The following is a 19,830-nucleotide window of genomic DNA, read 5'->3' on the forward strand; positions in this document are numbered from 1 at the left end:
GATCATTTAATCGTTTTTTTTCCTTAAAAGCTTGGAGAGGGTGTTTTTGGAGGGAAAGCACCCTTAATTTCCCTCTAAAACCCCTAACTACCTTGGAAAAGCCGCATAGTGGGTCCTTGGTGGGAATGGCAGGTAATCGGCCGGTTTAGGACCGGTTAGGTCAAATTTTCCGTCACACAGCCTATTAAACCGGGTTTTTTCACCGGTTCCAACCGGTGGGCCTGCTAACCGGTCGGTTAGACCAGTAACCGGTTAGCTAGGCCGGTTTTTAAAACTATGGTAGGGCTAACTACCAGATCTAAATATTGGTTCGAGGTTACCTCCATCGGTCTCCTTTTTCAGCGTTGGGTCACTGAGGAGTACTAACACCTAGAAAATGTTTGAAAATGGGGGTAGCAACATGTGTGTTTTGAAGCTACAGAAACATCAAGTTGGTGCGATATGATGCTTATTTACATCAAGCTGTCAAGAGTCAAGATATTTGTTGTTAGACAATTAGACATCATGTAATATACATCATTTTATCATATTAATGTGGGGTTAGGCATGAAAACCACCACAAGAATTCTAAAATACTCACACCACCATAAAATTCAAATCATGTACAAGTCAAGTTACTAGGATATACCATTTCTCTCATAATTTCTCTTGTGCCTAACTATGAACACAAGTGAACATCAGGAAAATTGCAGAAACTTAAAAAACCATAATAAAGTCCAACTACCACTGTCATATTTTATGTAGCCAATTTCCTCCTTTTACTAGGAAAATATAGGAAAGAATTAAAAAAACAACAGATATGAAGGGCGCCCCTCCCTCTTGATTGTTCACCACGCAATAAACAAAAAATTAATATGAACCACCTTAAGTGTACTGAATTAAAGGTTTTATCCTCTAATTCCCAATCTTGATAAACAAAGCAAAATTATTTCAAATGAAAATATTTTTAACAATCTAGAGTCATATGACAAAATTGTGCAATACAATACAGTTCTATACTTTTGATTCTTCATATTCTGATGACATAAGAGTTTGCTTGAGTCACATATCTCACCCACCGGTAAGGATTGTAGGTTCTGGATTTTTTAACAATTTGTAAATATCGTACCTGCAAAAAAATGTTATTTTTACATAATTATGAAATAGCCAAGATATTAAATATCCATGAAGTTTGATAAAACACAAAAAAGATATATAATTTTAACCAATTAAAATAAACAATAAAATTAAACAACCAAATTAAAATAAAAATAAAAATAAAAAATCGAAGAGACTAAAGGAAAGAGGAAGAGAAAGAGAGGAAGCCCAGAATTAGCTGAAGATTTTACATCTAAACCTTAAATATCCATTAAAATTACAATGTAAACGGAACATACATGAGCCACCTATAACGTTTCAGCATAATTATGATTTGTATGACATGTTGACACCTGTTGATCAGTGGTCACAATCATTCAAGATGGAGGTAGCAGATTTGTCTCAAAGCATGCTCAAAAAAGCTTCTTTATTGTGGGCAAGGTGCATTGCATATGTATCCAAACTAAGCTATTTTTATGTCATGCCAAACGGAAAGTGAGGATCAAAGACCTAGTTCTAAAAATAAAAACCTCTGTGTAATATCCCCAATTTTGATTTTCCGCATTAGAGACGATTTTTGGAGGCAATTCGGGCATTGGGAATTAGGAGGAAAAAGGGAAATTGCAGCTTCAGTGGAGAGTGGAGACCACAAGGAGAGAAATTCAACCCAAGTGGCAATTCGCACTAGTGAGAAGAGAGAGAGAAAGCAAGGGGTGCGAATTAGTGGGATGTGGGGACCACCAAGGGAGAGGACCAACAATTATAAATAGAGCTTGGGGGCCTCCATTTGGTATCTTTGATCATTTTACAAATCAACTCTAGTTATCTTGAGCTGTTTGGCCAAGACAACCCGTGCTGTTTGGCACAAGGAATTCCCAAGCGGAAATTCTAACCTCTATTTCGGTGGACTTCGAGTAGGAGGAATTTCTGAACTCAGTGGGAGGTAAATTTGCTGGAGATTGTGTTAGCTTTCAGCCCATTTCTCAGCGAGTTCGATTTCCATGGAGGATGCAGGGATCAAAATCATACCACTGATTTGGGGCAGAGAAAAGGGGTATTTTGGCCTGAGAATTTGGTAGAAATTTCCCTCATGTTGGACTAGCATTTGTGGAGATTTTCAGGGCTAGAAGTTGCATCTTTTGTGAGAGCCAAATATGCCACTCTAGGGCCTGCGCAGTAGTGACACTGGGTAAAATTCGTGGGGCTGAATACTTCATGCTTGTGCAGGTTTTTGGGAAGGAAATCCACTCACCTCTCCAGAGGTAATTTCCAGGGAAGTTCTACAGCAGATTGAGGAGAACCAAGTGCCAAATCTAGCAGTTGAAGTGTGGGGGACGCAGTTTTCGCCAAGAATGGCGTAGCACCAAAAATTGGGTAATTTCGGAAGGTCAGAATTTGCCCAATTCCTTTCTGGGTTTATTCAGTCAGGGGTCAGGGAGTCTGCTCCTAATTTTGTAGGATTTTTGGAGTTTGGTGCCCCAAAATTATTTGGCAGCCAGTTAGGAGAAGTGAGCTCAAATTTGGGTCCCGGGTGGTTGGTAGAATTTGCCCAAACCCTTTCTAGGTTTTTCTGGGTTTTCGGTGGAGAACTCAAGATTAATTTGGCAGAATTTCTGAGCACATTTGGAGGCTCAAACAGGGGTTTCTTCCAACCAGCAGTTGTAGAATTTCCAGGGCCAGTGCAGAACATTGAGGAGAAGCCTTTCCTCTGCATCTGGATGGTAGCATCTTTCTCACATGGGATTGTTTAGCTTGCTTTGGCAAGCCCAGGTGCACACATTTCGTGTATTGTACTCTTCTCCATATATATAATAAAATGGCTGAATTTTGGCGCAATTTCTGTATAAATTGTGGGTATTTGATTGTTGTTTAAATACTTCGGTGTTGTATGGTATTTTGCTTTGTTTATCACTGTTATTTCCTTTTTGGAACATTACACTCTGGTAGATCATTTCATTGCAGTATAACAGTGATAAACAATGTTGTAATTCACTGGTTATCATCTTTATATTTAAAACTTTTCAAGCAATTTTGGTAGTTGTTCAATGGAAATGAATAGGTCAAACAAGATAAATGGCAAAAAGAAAGATGTCAATGTTTCACTTCAAGAACAAAAGAGAATAGCAAGGTGATGCTTGCAAGCTATCTTCTCTATCGATCTATTAACCATACCTGTAGCCTCGAAGCACTGTACATTGGTATAGTGAAAGTCATGCTGACAGGACCCGACTCCTTTGTGATATTCACTGCATTTCAAAAGAACAGTGCATACTTATCAGCAAACAAAACAATCTTACCATGATAACCAAAAAGCACATCAGAACCACCTAACCCTTCCACCTTACACAACACCAGAAACTTTCAGAATTTCAGATAGGAACAAAAATAACTGTCCCTTACTATTTGTCTCTTGGGAAAATGAAAGCTTTGCCCGTAATGTATGCTCAGAACCACCGACAATCTGGCCAAAAACTCAATTTGTTAAAGTCAAAAGAGAGATCCAATTACACAAAAAAAAATTCAATTGCTGCTTGGGTTCAGAAGTTTGGAATAATAAAACATAAATATATCTGACAAAAAGGAAAATAGATATCGTCACCTTTCTCAGCCCCCATTCTAGCGTCTTATTCCCTTCCTTGAAATCTGTTGTTTGTCCTACTGCTCCTGACTCCAAATCAAAGCTAACCCTGTTGAAACATTACCATTTTTTTGAACGTTAAGAGCTTCTACAGCTGAAAAACATACCAAATATTTAACATGGATATCATTGTAGATTTCCAGATAGGATACAAGCTCCAAATTAAGACAGAAATTTACTGACAAAGTACCCCGCTTTCCAAGGACAATGAACTCAATAAACCATAGTACATATACTATTGAACTAAAAGTGAGCTTCTTCAGGAAAACTATTAGCTCTTTTGTCAGCTTGATCACAGATTATGCTGAGTCACCAATCAGTTTAAGTTTGGTACAATCTTCTTAACTAGAACAGAATTGCAAACTCAAACTAAGCAATGAACCCATAGCATTCCTTGTTCTGATGTTCAATTTGCTTCAAAATATGTACTACAGAATCACACTGATGGCACTCTCACTCTTTCAATAAAGATATAATCTCACTGACTGGGTATTTTTGGTATTGTTTACATTATATCTCATGCTCTCATATTTACATGAATGAGAACGAGAAACAGCAGATGCAAAAAGAAATACTTTGTTATGTGCCACTTCATAATGTTGGGTAGTCAATGAATCTTGCCGTATAAATCAGCTACTCAGAATTTCAGTTCTTTAACTAAATCTGCCACAACAACATCAACTGCAGATACAGTAAGAACTTAAGCTGCACAATTCAACATTACAAATTGGAGGGGAAATCATACGGTCAGACAGTTCACTTCCATTCTCTTTGGCCATCTCTACATCACGACCGTCTATAATACCTGTATTTGACATTGCAAAGAAGCATACATGAAGAATTAATGTGAACAAAGTCATTGCACGAGTTCATCATTTAGTTACAACCATTATCATTTTCAAAGGCTACTTCAGAGTAGATTGTGGGCCTCACCAATCAAAGAATGATGCTAATAATCTCAACACATCATGTGACCAAAGACTGATCAGCTAAGTCACATGGTTTGGCTTCAGCAACGGTTAGGTTCAGTTCAAATTTGAATTTTTTGATGAGGTTCACCCTTTAGGCTCATCTACATACATCTACTAAAAATATATATGTATAATTTTATTAATCTTAAAATGAAATGTAATATAAAACATAGTTTTAAAAACCAGCCGGTTCATTGGGCAACCGGGTCAAACAAACAAAAAACGCGGTTGAAGGATCTATTTCACCCAAAATTCACAAAAACCGGCCAGTTTAGGATGGAATCGACCGGTTTATGGTCAAAACGGCCGGTTCCATCCTAAACGGACTGGTTCATTGACAAACCAGCGATGGACCCCACAGAATGCAGTTTTGTGAGTTTTGGAGCTCTTTTGAGGGAAATTTAGCATTGTTTTCCTCCAAAAACAGCCCCTCCAAGAAAAGCATGCCTAACCTCTCATTTCCCTGACACATCTCAACCCTAAAAATGTTGGAAATTAATGGTAATGTTAAATTCTTAAAGTAAAAAGATGAAAATGAAAAATAAAGGAAATGCTTCATTTTCATCCTTTTACTTAAATTTTTAACATTACCATGAAATGCCTCAGGATGTTTGAGAGTGGCTTTGACCTCATTTTATTTCATATGGAGATACTAGAATTTTAGATTTCACTCAAAATTCAGCAGACTTAATGGTTTTCAGGATTTCATGGTTTGGGGGTTTGCAATGTTTCCATTTGATTCTATCATGTGTGAGGGTATGAGATTGGCATTTGATCAAGAGCATGAAGCCCTTTAAGAACCTTGATGTTGGTGGCATTGATTGTTGAATTTTGTTGATGTTGGTGGTATTGATTGTTGAACTCCTCTACCATGGCCTTAACAAGAATGTACCCTTCACTCAAAGGAAAACAACTAGTTAGGCATGCTAATCTTTTTCTACCACATTATAAGGTTGAGGAGATGAACCCTTCACTCAAACCAAAATCATTGGTTAGCCATGTTAAACTTTTACAATTTCTATCATGTTATAAGGTTGAGCAATCCAAGTCTGAAGACTTTGAGCTAGATGATGTTTATGTCTCTTGTTGATGATCCCATTTCTAGTAGCGCTGAATCAATGATGAGTTTCATGAGTGACCATGTTGATCAATGAATTGTAGCTTTGATGTCTATTTTTGCTACTACTACTACTAAAGTTGTAGAAGAGTTTTAGGAATCCTCAAACTCTGAGCCATATTATTTACGTAGCTCTTGTTGATGATCTTGTTGCACTTGAACATATATAAAAGCATGCATTCGTATATATAGACTTGTTTTGTAGTAAATAGTTGTATTATTATAAAAGTATGAATGGTGTTTACAAATCTTCATGGTGGTGTGCCTATATAGGCATTGACTGGACACGAAGATAGAATGACACAACTTTTGACCCATGTCTCTTCACAACTAATGAGACATTAACTAATTTAATTAATTTATTATTATTAATATTTGTCATTTTAATATTTATTATTTAATTGATGTTTTATGAATATTTTTATTCATAACATTGCCACCCCCTTTAGAGATGCTTTGTCCTCAAAGCACAACCAAAAGGGTTTTCTCTAGTTGAACATTGTTGTGATGGAATGGCATCCTTTCGTTGACTGGTGCATTCTTCACGAGTACTTGTACCTTCCTTGGAGCTGGGAGTGTTAACACCATTTAATTTATAATGTTGTCCTTGCCAGTTAAACTCCATGAATTGTTCTTCAAGGTTTGTAGTATAGCTCCCTAGTTGTATTAACCATTTTGCACCTAGAACTACATCCATTTCTTTGAGTGGTAGGGCAAATAGATCTATTTGTAGCTTCAGTTCTTGTATTTGGATTGAAACTTTTTGACATTCTCCTATTTCCTTGATTTTCTTTCCAATAGTGACAGACATGGTCAGATCCTTGATTGGGCATATACAAAGACCAAGTTGTTTAGCAAGATCAATGTTTATACAATTGTGAGTACTACCATAATCTATAAGTATATTGACATTTCTGTCTTTTATGAGTCCTTTGAGCCTTAGGGTTTTAGGACATAGAATCTTCCTCGTGTTTGTTGATGGAGTAGTAAATTTAACGTTCCTTTTTGGGAATTGGCTCTTCTTCCGAAGCTGTGGTGGAACGTATTTTGTGATTGCTTGTTGTTCTTGATCTCCGAAAGAGTTACTATTTTCATCAAGGTTTTTCGAGTCACAGAAATTGCAACTAATGACAGTTCCTCAAAATCTGAATCTTCACTGTGTATGACAACGATTCCTTCATCAGGTTGTTGTACTTCAATTTTCTTCCCATCTACTATTTTTATAGTAGCACAAGGATGTGTCTTCACATTTATGGCCTGGCGTCCAGTTTTCTCCACATTTGCAACAACTATTTTTCTTTTTTATCTTTTTTTCTAGATCATTACTTGAAGTGTTTGATTCCTTCTCTACTTCATAAGTATATAGTTTATTGTTAAGGCATTTGTGTCCTGATGTCCATTTGTCTCCACAATACCTACATTTGTTAGTTTCTTTTCTTCCCGAGTGTTGTTGTTGGTCTTAGTCTTCCCTGAATGATGACATTCTGAGCTTATATTTTCTCTCAATAATTATTGTTGCATGTCTAGCATGTTCAATGGTTTGGGGTTTATATAATTTTACTTCTTCTCGAATATAATCCTTAAGGCCACACCGATACATTTTTAACAGCTCTTCATCTGAGAATCCCTTTTGCCGTATAGCTAGTACTTCCCATTCGTGAGCGTATTTGCTTATTGATCCTTTCTATTTGAGGTGAACGAATCTTTCGTAAACATCATCCTCTTCTTCGTCATGAAACCTTTTTATCAGGGTGTTTTTAAAATTTTGCCAATTGAACGAGCAAGTTGCACATTTGTTAGACCACCATAGGAACCAATCATACGCTTCTGCTTCCAGGTAGTTGGATGCGGTCATGACCTTTTCTTGCTCACCTATTGGTGGGTTTTCTCTGAAAATGGCGTCCATTTTATTTACCCATACAATGGGGCCTTTATGGTTCTTACCATCGTATTTAGGTAATTCCCTTTTAATTTTAAGGTAGTCTCTGTCGGGAAACTTTGAATGGTACTAACTTCCTTCAAACTGTAGTTGCAGTACTCATGGCTTTTCGTCAGTGTTCCACGGGGACACGTCCCCCAAGGTCAGGTGCATGCACCCCTCGCACCCACGCACCCGAGACGGGGAGTCTATTGGGGGTGCGTTTCCCCACGCACCCTTTTTGGGGAGTCTTGGGGAGACGCAATGGGGTGCGTTTCCCCAGTGTGGGGAACGAGACTCCCCAAAAGGGGTGCGTCTGGGCATCCCCGCTCAAAACTTCAATGTCTAGTATATAGTATATAGTAATATACTATTATGTTTTGCTTGCAATTTAGATTCTAGAATGATGAATGATGAATTTAATTTTTAAATCAATGTAGATTGTAGAATGATGAATGATATGGATCAATGTATTTGAATATTTTATTATTGAATTTTTTTTTTATTGGATCTCATGGTATCGATGAATAATCAGTATGTCATATGAATGACGTATGTATCAATATGAATGATGAGGATGGATCAATGAATGTCATTATTTAATTCAATTATGAATTTATATTTTATGTGTGGATCAAATTTCAATTTTCAATGTATTGGTATCCATATTACTATTAGTCTATTTAATATTTATGTTTTCATTATTGAACAATGAACATGAACTTGAATTATATATATATATATATATACCTCGACGTCTCCCCGCACCCCTGAAATTTCCCTGAAATTTGAGGGTACTCCCACACGTCCCCCCTATGCGTCTCCCCGCACCAGACTCTTGGTGGAACATTGTTTTTCGTGCATCGATAGAAATTCATGATTTGGAAAAGTTTCACCTTCTGGAGTCTTGGGACTTTGCATAGCCGAGGGGTTAAAAGGTGGATTGGCTCCTCCCATAAACTGACTCATCATGCTCTTTATTGCTATGATATCCTCTGCCATTTGGTCTTGACTTTTCCCGAAATCATCTTTCTTCCTCTCGATATCGTCAAGGCACTTGCGCATTCTGCCGAGTTCTTCTTGAATTTTTTTTGAATTGTCGTCATTGTTATTGCTTCCCATTTTGTTCTTCTTCTTCCTTGTAGACCCAATTTTTTTTAATGAAATAATATAATATTATTATTATTATAAAAAAAATATTATATAATTGAATTAATTAAATATATCAATAACTAAGTAATATTATATAACTCTATTACTTATGTTATAAATCTTATATAGTTATATACCCCAACGTAATCTAATCGTGACCTTATATTAAAATTATAACCCAAACGGTGACTTAATCTATAGCCAGTCACGTCCTTTGACCCTCGCCCGAGAAGTGGTTGTAGTTTGACCATGGTTATTTGTTGAATCAGTGGTCTATAGCACTGTCAAAGTGTCGGTAGACAAGCCAGCAGGCGGCATGTGGGACAACAGAAAGGTAGGGAGGAAGGCGACCGACAATCTGCAGCTTGGCAGCTTGGAAACTAGCCAGAATTCTCGAACAGTGCAGACAGTAAGCAAAGAGACGGGATGAGTGCGAAACGTTTACACAGTAGAGCGGAGGGTATGACAGGGAGAGCATGTGGAAGATGGTGTGGGATGGGGGAGACCCAGCGTGGTCATGGCCAACGATAGGAAGTGTGTTACAACAAAGTGGTTTTTGTGGGTCGAGAGTGGTGTGATCGGTTGACAATGTGGACGGCAATGGGACAGCGAAGAAGTGAGCCTTTGATACCACTGTTGCACCTGAACATATATGCAAGCACGAATTCGTATATGTAGACTTGTTTTGTAGTAAATAGTTGTTGTGTTATTATAAAAATATGAATGGTGCTTACAAATCTTCGTGGCAGTGTGTCTATATAGGCATTGACTGGCCACGAAGATAGAATGACACAACTTTTGACCCATGTCTCTTCACAACTAATGAGACATTAACTAATTTAATTAATTTTTTATTATTAATATTTGTTATTTTAATATTTATTATTTAATTGATGTTTTATGAATATTTTTATTCATAACAGATCCATTGTCTAGTAGTGGTGATGAGTTTGATCATGATGAGGAGTGATCATGTTGTTGATCACTGATATGTAGACTTGTAGTAGGTCAGTGGCCCCATAGCTTAGAGCATTGTTTTCAGACTCTAGGGGCCATTTAGAGCCTCATTGCTTATGTATTTTGTCAATGATATGTATTGCACTCGGTGCCATTTTGATATATTCACCTCTAAATGGTATATAGATGAGCAAACTTTTCATATTCTGTCTCTATTGGCTTGGAATCATGATTTTAAATCTTAAAAATATTTTTTTCATTAAAAGTTAATTATTTAATGTTCTTTTTTTAAAACCGGTTCATTGAGATCTGACCAGTCCCCGTTTGACCGGTTCCGGTTTGAAACCCGGTTTATTAGGTGGACCAGTTCCAGTTTTTAAAACTATGATATAAAATAGTAAGAAATCAACATCAATAAACATAAAAAATGTTATAATGGACATGGAAATTGCAAGGATAGGTTACAGGATTGAGTTGTGACATGAGGTCACGAGCTTGAGCTGTGGACTCAGTCAACAGCCACGAGGTTCAACAAACCTCAAAATGCTTTTTAGGTTCACCAAATTTCCAACCTCAAGATTGAAGCTCGGTGAACCCTGTGTCCATAGCTGGTCAGGCATATCAGTTCAAAATGGTGATGGGCAAAACTAAAGAAAGTGGCAATTTTTGTGTTTTGCATGATCTATAGGTTACACAGTAAGTATTAACAACTTTGTATACCCAATATTGAACATAATGTGTGCTTTTTTTTCTCATGAAATTGCCAAACTTAAACCCATTGAATTGCTAATTGATCCTTTGTGCCTTAAACAAGATGAGGCTAGTTGGTTTTAATCTCATCTTGCTTGTTTAAACTTTAAACAAGCATTAGATGATGCAATTTCAGTCCTGAAGATCGATAATATAAGTGTTAGTCTAGAGTTGACTCTAGACTCTAAAAGCAGAGACTGTGGTTCTCTTCTCTCAGAACTTATCTCTCCATGTTAAGCTTGTACATAAGCTGTTAGAGGAACAACATTCACATATAGTCCCCACTATGAATCCATTGACTCTATTTTTGGCTTATGGCTCTGGATAAAGAGAGCATGCATGCTTGAATTTGATTTAAAAAGGCATGCTGCACAATTTCACTAGCTTGATCTTATAAGACGAATGTATTTATGTAGCATGCTTTGATTCAACTTTGGTCTGAGGAATGTCTGGGAATTATGGATTACATTGAATCTGTATTTGGCTTCATGGTCAATATGATGAATCGTGAGATTTAATTGTCAATTATGTAAGTTGTTATCACAAGCTATAATGTCCAGATAAATGTATCATATTGATGGCATAATGCACACAAGAGCCCGGAGCTCCAACAGTCAACTATCCCCTCCCACCTCCATTTGAGTGGATGTCTTGGAACCCTGTCTGCCAAGTGCCGGTTGGAAGTACTCCAAATGTAGGTCAGGACTCAGGATAACCATTCATTTCAGTGCAAGTCACTCCATAGAGTTTCCCACGACATGGTAGTTTGTGATTGTGCAGCTTGCTTATTGATCTTGTGACGTTCTTTTTCAAATGGATTTGCAAACTGGGAGTTCATGACCTATTTTCACATAGAAACTAGAATGTACTGCCAGAAGCAGTGATACTGGGATTTTGATATATTAACTACTTTTTGCGTTAGAGATTTCTGAAGATATTTTCTTGTTAGTTTCCTAGATTGTCATGCCATAGAATGTACCATATAATTTTGTTAAACATTCAGAACATGGAAAACAATACCTTGTCGTGTACTTTGGCAGAGGCATATGCAATGCAACCGTGTTAGCAGTAATTGTAGAGGAAAAGTCAGCACGAACTTTCAGCATAACTTCTGCCTAAGTGTTCAAAAAATAAACAAAATCAGCTTCCATGTTCATAGAACTTTGGAGTCTTGAAATATCATGCAATAGTAGCTAAAGCTGCAACCATTAACGTTGTAAGTTAATCACAGTGATGATGCATGTTTGTCAAGAAGTCTGATTAGAAGGATCCCAACCTTTAAAGAACCAGCTTCTTCAATCAAAGTATTGACATGAAATGGAGGCTTAAACTCTTGAGTCATGCGGTAATTCATGACTGGAAATTCTCCATCCGGGGGCACCTATATATTAAATGGTATAATTAAGACCCTATAGATTAATAAACAAGGGGTATGAATATAAACTCTAAGCATCAATTTAGCTTTTTATCTGCAATTGCTGTATTCTTTCATTGCCTTTATCTCCATGACAAAACCTGATATTACTCTCACCAGAGTCAGTGTTCGATCCAAATCAAAGTTGTCGAGGCGGACAGATTCGTGAAAATTACAGTCATCCAAAAGTACCATGCCTGCCCCAGATGAGCTGCTATAATCTGATAAGCATAACCATTTATATCAGCAAGTTAAATACTTGTAAACAACTAATGCTGCTTCAAAAGGAAAACGGTCAGAATACAACTAAAAGATGATTCTTAAAACCAATGTTATCAGAACCGAACCGGAAAACCTTGTGGACCAAGAACTGGTTGGTTGACCAAAAATACATAAATTATTCAAATTTTAAAGAAAAACATATATATTCATGTGCATCCATATGAATCCAAACCATTTATACACAAATGAACAAAAGTTCTTATTTATATAGCATGTAAGGGTGCACATAACCAAAATAACATCGTTTGCAATCCATCTCTGAACCAAAAATACATCATCAAATAGCCTCTATATGGCTTCTAGCATCCAAAAAAATCATGCTACAACAAATACCTACATATCATCAAAACCATTGCCTACATTGTAGCATTTGTCATCAATATAACCCTCTAAGCATTAAAATAAGATAGAAAAAACGCAGCATGTCAAGTCAAGATTTTGTTTGTGATGGGTACATTTTTAGTAAAGTCATGATAGAGAAGTTCGACAACCAATGCCAATTATTCTACTAACTTAATTAACTCCATTTTTAGACTAAGGGGCACGATCAAAGATCATGCCCCCTCATGTAATGGCTCTTGGGCTATATTTAAGCCTGAGCCCTCATTCATTGTAATCATTCTTCATTCATTAATAAAAAAATATATTTATTTCTGTCTATTATGGAGCCTATATGCTCCATTTGGTATCAGAGCTAGCCACGCTCTCAGTTCGTTGAAGACTACTCTACCATCCTTGCACTTCTACCTCATCGCCATCATTCCAAGTCAGTCTGTGATCCGCCAACAATCTTTCGTTTCCCCTGCTCGTTCCGTTGTCCAACTTGTCCCTGTCTAAAACCCATCGTTCTATTCGTGACTCGTGCTCCCAGCCGCCGGCTATCCCTGCCATCCGCACCCCGTCCCAATCCACCTATGCTACCTCTGTTCTCGGTGTCCATACTTCTGTTGACCATCCAAACCACCCGCATCTCCCTGCCACCGCTGTTCACCGCTTTCTATTCCCTGACGGCCCATTCCCTTCTGCGTTGTTCATTCTACCATGTATCGTCCATCTCCATGACACGCCCTGACAACCACTCCACCGATCTGCATACATGTTACCATCAATGTCACTCGACCATTGTTTAATCCCTGTCGCAGCCACTGAAATCTCCAAGCCACTGTTTCATACCCTTCTACCGTAACTTACCATTAACATATATATATGTTATATATAACTCACACTTTTTACATAATTGGTTATATAAAATATATAAATTAATAAATAATTATAAAACTATATAATTGTAAACTATACAATATAATTTTATAACTATAAATTAATTTATATATATTTAATTATAATAAAATAAAATAAAAGTTTTTGTATTAAAATAATAAATAAATAAATTAGGGTCAAGTTAAGAAGAAGTTATGCTAGATAAATATACTCTGCCACACACCCGATCAATGTCTTCGTCAATGTTGATGGCTGATTTTAATAAAAATTTGATAGATCTTGAGACTAAAGTCATCGAACATGCCGAAAAAATCGAGGAACTCCAGAATACAATGAAGAGAATAGAAAATCAGCTCGAGTAGAATCATAATGAATTTAAAAAGGATCATGCGATCCTTTCAAATAATGTGGATCGAAATCATAATGCAACCTCAATAGCTCATGATCAAGCAATGGCGATGTTGAGTTTGTATTTGTGACAAGTTGAGAATTACACCTGATCAAATACCCTAGAATAACGAAGCTACTCAACATCCAAATTCTTCATATACATCAAACTCATCAAAACCACATCAAGTCCCTGAGTCTTCAAAAAAGGATCATCCATGGCCAATCAACAAAACAGTAACACGAATTTTCAAAATATGCAACTCTGGAAACAATACTCAAATATGCAGATCTTGAATCAATACCCCTTCTTCACCCCACCAATTGCTACATATCAACGAAGAGCAAAACTTGAGCTCTCCAAATTTGATGGCAACGAGAAATATAATGTTGCATGGTTCAATAAAGCAGAAGAATATTTCGAGATTTACAGTATTGACAATGACGATGAAAAGATCAGGCATGCATCCATGCAAATGGAAGGCGAAGCATATAATCAGTATATGTGGTGGAAGAAGACAACACTTGCTATTAGTTGGAAGAAATTCAAAATGCATTCTTTAAGAGGTTCCAAGGTGCCAAGGAAGAAGAGTTCTTCTCAGCACTCACCAAACTGCAACAAAAAGGAGATGTTGACTAATACACTACAGAATGGGAAACTCTAGCTACAGGAGAAACTTGATTATCAAAGACTCGTCTCATTCAATCATATATCATGGGACTTAAACCACATCTCCATGCTGAGCTTGAGCTTCATGACATCAATTGTATAGAAGAAGCAAGACAGAAAACAAAAGCTACAGAAAAGAAGCTTGAAAAGATGCAGTGGCCAAAAGTTGAAAGAGTATATTCGAGACAAAGATTTCCCCAAACTGCGAACACAGATAAGACAAAATATGTTCCACCACATCTTAGTGAGGGAAAAAAAACTAATTTGGAAATACAAAGAATGAAAGAAGGTAAGTGCAAACGCTGGGGTGAAAAATTGGATCTTAAACATAAATGTGCTAAGGGAAAAGAGACCAGAACCTGTGTACATGCGAAGCAACCAATGATTCAGACAGTGAAGAATCAAAGGAAGAAGGAGTTGAAGATTCTCCACAATTCTATCTAGAACCACATAACGAAAACATTTTGCAAGTGTCATTATCGGCCATGACAAGTACATCTCAGCCCCAGACATTAAAATTAAAAGGACATATCAAAAAGAGCAATATAATGGTTCTAAAAGATACCAACAACACCCACAGTTTTTTGGACTCAAATATGGCAAAAAGGCTCAACAATTTCGCATATCCCATTACCAACTTGAAAGTTATGGTAGTTGATGGTAAGAAAATTGAAAAGGTAGGGAAATGCCATAAATTCAAATTACAGATTCAGGATTATAATCTAGATTCTTTGTTCTACATTGTACCATTAGGAGGAGTGGATGTGGTCCTAAGTATCCAATGGCTACAAACCTTAGGCACTTACTCTACCAACCATCAAAAGCAATTTATAGAGTTTAGATAAGAGAGGCAGAAATACAAATTATTTGGGTTCCAACCACCTCAGAATCATATTGTATTGTCATCCCAGATGATGAAGCTGATCCAGAAGGGAGCACCAACATATGTAGTGCAGTGTCATCAGATGGAGATGTTGGCTTCATGATTGGTTAGCGAAGAAGCACCTGCAATTCAAGAACTACCACTTGAAGTTCAAAAACTGATGCAAAAACACAAAAAGGTGTTCCAAGATTTGCTTATGAAGATGTCGCCTGAAAGAGAAATAGAGCACATAATCGAAGTCAAATCAGGGTCAAACCCTGTCAACATCAAACTGTATAGGTATCCACAACACCAAAATGTGAAAATTCAGTGAACCCCAAATCCTATTGCAGCAATTGATGTTATTTCTTCTATTTGTTAATTTAATTAAACAAATTATTATTGTGTGCTATGGCAAATATCGAAACAAATATACTGCAACCTTCACAAAACAAACACTGTTGAAGAAATGAAAACGTTGGAATAAATAGATGCAAACACACAAAATGCACCATTATTTTTGGACTAAGTCCTCGGAAAAACCCAACTCGGGAAAACTGGTGTAGCAAATGAGGGTTTTAATATTATGCAGTAGTGAAAATTTGAGTACAAACTATGGATGCTTAAACTAGCAATCCAAACAGAGAAATAACTAGTAATAATAACTAGTCAGAAAAATTTATCACTCCACAGGCGATCCCACACTAACCTTAGCACGAATTGAGTTGCTCCTTGCTCCCTCTGCGCAGTCACTGCATTAGCCTACGCAGTTACTGCATCCCACAAGCTCGGAACAGTGTCTCCTCTCACTATCTCGTCCGCTGTTGTCTGGGAAACTAATACTCTTTGCCTCCGGACCCTCTGCCTAGCTTCTAGCTCAAAATCTCGACTTCTCCCCAACAAAACGAAAATCTCCACTAAGGGCTCTATGTTGCCTCTATGTTGCCTCTCTGTGGCAATCACTGCCTCTTTGTTGCCTCTCTGTGGCAATCGCTACCTCTCTGCAATGTACTCGCCGGAACTAGAAAAGCTTCCTCTGGCTTCACTATCTTTGCCCCTCTCTCACTACTTCGACCTCACTGAATCACTTCCAGCAACACACAGCTACTACTCTGGAAATCGATCTCTCGGCAAAATCGAACTCTGCAAGTGTGTTCTCCAAGCCCCATCGACTTTCTTCTTATAAACCTTTGTTGAGACTTCAACGGCCAAGATTAGATCTTAATCTATGGATAGGATTAACTAGAAGTTGATCCATGTGAGTTTCTAGAAGATTCACACCACAACTTAATTAATTCTGATTAATTAGTCATATTCCCTAAGTTTAGACTTAGGAAATATTTTTAAAACAACCAATAATCTAATTAAGTCATCTCTAGGTGGAATTTCTAGATATAATTTCTGGGTTTTGGGGATATCATGTATTCTAGCCTCTCCACAAATTTTCAAGGCTAGAACACATCTGATGCTACAAAAACTAACACTCCCTCTTAGCGAGGAATGTGTTCTAGAGTCGTTGCCTCATGTAGCAACCCCCTGTCTCTGCATCATCTCCTGTCACATTGTTGATGTCCGGTTTCTGCTGCCCACCAACCATTGTGCAAATCTAATATGTGTTGCATTTGTGTTGCTGCTGACTCTGTCGAACTGTTGCCAACATTGCATCTGCACTACATCTCCCTCTCCATTTGTTGTTGCTACAACTGCAACTGAAAAGCATCCTAAATATTGAATCAACTATGATCAGTATGATGCATTTGTCACCCGAGTCTCTGACTGTTGCTAGTATATGCATTGTCACTAAGGCATCTGCGCTGCTACTGACCCTGCACTATGCCAACTGCACTATTGCTAGCTCTGCACTGCACTCCCCAGCATCTGACATGCAACTGGACTCTGCATCTGTCACTCTAGCATATCACTGCATCTACTGCCACTAATCCATCCTACTACTGAAACATTGTGGGCTCTCGTAGCAAGGTTATGATTCAAGAGGTGGACCTCCTCAAGAATCCTACCCATCTGTAGCTCTTTGGGGCTAAAAAACCAAGTCACTCCACCTCACTCCTAGAGGTATGTCTGCAAACAAGGCTGGAGGATAGCATATCAATCTCTGTTGATGTTGCCTGCTGGTCCTGCTTCTCCTCCTTGTCCTTCTTCTTGAGAGGACACTGGGTGTTGTAGTGACCAAGCTCACCACATCTGAAGCACTTGACCTTCAACAGATCCTTCTTCTTCTTTCGTTGCTCCCATTCCCCTCCTCACCTACTTCGACCCGCTGCTGCTACCACTAATGGAGCTCTTCACCAAGTCTCATCTCAACTCCTCCTCCTGCAAATCGGCCCACATCCTATCCCACTTTGGCAAGGTTTCTCTGCCCAAAATGCTTTGGATGAATATTTTCCACTGCTCAAAGACAATGTTGAGTGCCAATCGTACTAGCTCTGTGGCTTGAGGTGTTGCTCCAACAACTGACAATTGATCCAAGATCTCCTGAATCCTGGTTAGGTAGGGGTCTATTCGTTCCCCTTTCTGCATTCTGGTGCATCTCAGCTTCTCCTCCAAGTATATCTTCTGTTTCTTCGAAGTGCCTTGGTATAGTGTGGAAAGTGTATCCCACATGTCCTTGGTCGTTCCCTGGCTTGCTATGTGTGATACAATGTGATCCTGAACACCGTCAAGAATCAACCTCTTTGCCCTTGCCATCTCCCTTCGGTATTCCTTTAGTTGATCTGCATCCTGGGGAATAGCTACCACTGCATCAATATATGGCTTCAGGCCATATTCATCCAAAAGGAAGGACATCCTTGCCTTCCAGATGACATAGTTGGAAGCACCGTCCAACCTGTCATGATCTCGTAACCTGGCAGTGGCCATCTCAGCAAAATAAGTCGAAATCCTCCTCTTCTATTTTCTCAACTGTCACTAGGCTCTACACACTCCCTGCTGGAGTGAGTAAATCTGCTCACAAAAATTGAACTTCTAAAGCTAGAAGTCCCTTGAGGAAAATTTCCTTCAGTGTGTGCTCTTTCTTCCTCCTGACGCTATTTTGCAATCGTAACTATTGAAAAATATTGCGTCCAGCTAGAGATCTGCTCTGCAAGAAAAATATTGGCTACTCCCTCTACCTTTGGTAATCCTCGAATTGGAGAAATTCGATTTTTTTGTCTCTCTCTTAGATAAATCGATTTTTCCTCAATAAATTGACCCTTCTGGCCAAGAAACTACGTTGCCTCTAAGGGTTTCGCACGGTTGCTTATGCAAAGCTACGAAATTCCTTTTCCCTTCTGCTACTGAGCTCTCCGTCTTACAATCTGCGCTCCAATCTGCACTCCAGTACCATGTGAAAATCCGGCTAACCCAAAATCCTATTGTAGCAACTGATGTTATTTCTTCTATTTGTTAATTTAATTAAACAAATTATTTGTTGTGTGCTATGGAAAATATCGAAACAAATACACTGCAACCTTCACAAAACAAATACTGCAAAAGAAATAAAAATGTTGGAAGAAATAGATGCACGCTCACAAAATACACTGTTATTTTTCAACTAAGTCCCCGGAAAAACACAACTCAAGAAAACCGTTGGAGCAACTGATAGTTTTAATAGTATGCAGTAGAGTAAATCTAAGTACAAACTATGGATGCTTAAACTAGCAATCCAAACAGAGAAATAACCAGTAATAATAACTAGAGAGAAAAATTTCTCACTCCACAAATGATCCCACACTGATCTCTCAACTCGAATTGAGTTGCTCCTTGCTCCCTCTATGCAATAACTGCGTAAGCCTACACGGTTACTGCATTCCACAAGCTCGGAATTGCGTCTCCTCTCACTGTCTCGTCAGCTGTTGTCTAGGAAACTGATACTCTTTGCTTCTGGACCAATGTTACCAGACTCGAAATCGACAATAAATAGGCGAGGCAAAAGAGCGAAGAGTTTTAATCGGATCAAGGAAAAATCAAGAAAAAATCGATAAATTCAATAAATAAAGATATACACATGTATTGAATAAAAAAAAAACCATTTTTCATTGATATTCAATAAAGCCATGTCCAAACAATGCATAATATCAATAGATGTCCAAAATATCATGAATGAATAAGTACATCATATATGTTATCATTTATGAGTTCAAACATGAACCAAAGTACTGAATCCCGACTCATAACTAGTGACTACATAGAACCAAAAGCATTTGCTTCTAAAAGTTTATAAAATATTGCATACTAATCAATGAAAAAGTAGTAACTGAAATCTCTTGATCGTTGTTGAAATGATACGATAATGGTTTGCTACTGACAGATCACACATTCACATGTTGAAGCTACATTGGAGCACACTGCACACTACGCCTCTATTACACTACGACTCTATGATGCGGAGTAAACTGAAACTGAAACCATGCCTCTA

At 37.8% G+C, this 19,830-nt stretch overlaps 1 protein-coding gene across 4 annotated transcripts in view; it reads right to left on the bottom strand.

The window, feature by feature from the left end:
• Positions 1-686: 686 nt before the first annotated feature.
• LOC149142502 (Clathrin adaptor complexes medium subunit family protein) overlaps positions 687-19,830 on the bottom strand; it is a 169,191-nt gene continuing 150,047 nt past the window's right edge. For all 4 annotated transcript variants that reach the window (XM_089453209.1, XM_089453210.1, XM_089453207.1 and 1 more), the window contains 7 exons: positions 12,112-12,215; positions 11,857-11,961; positions 11,601-11,695; positions 3,677-3,764; positions 3,478-3,538; positions 3,250-3,323; positions 687-1,108 (listed from right to left, as the gene is read on the bottom strand). In XM_089453209.1, coding sequence (XP_089309335.1) covers positions 1,010-1,108; positions 3,250-3,323; positions 3,478-3,538; positions 3,677-3,764; positions 11,601-11,695; positions 11,857-11,961; positions 12,112-12,215 — 626 coding nt within the window. In that variant the 3' untranslated portion in view covers positions 687-1,009. The remainder of the gene's footprint in view (positions 1,109-3,249; positions 3,324-3,477; positions 3,539-3,676; positions 3,765-11,600; positions 11,696-11,856; positions 11,962-12,111; positions 12,216-19,830) is intronic.

The sequence above is a fragment of the Pinus tabuliformis genome, chromosome X, assembly GCF_031772625.1.
Source record: "Pinus tabuliformis cultivar Carrire ecotype Pingquan chromosome X, CPIR1, whole genome shotgun sequence".
Classification (NCBI taxonomy): domain Eukaryota; kingdom Viridiplantae; phylum Streptophyta; class Pinopsida; order Pinales; family Pinaceae; genus Pinus; species Pinus tabuliformis.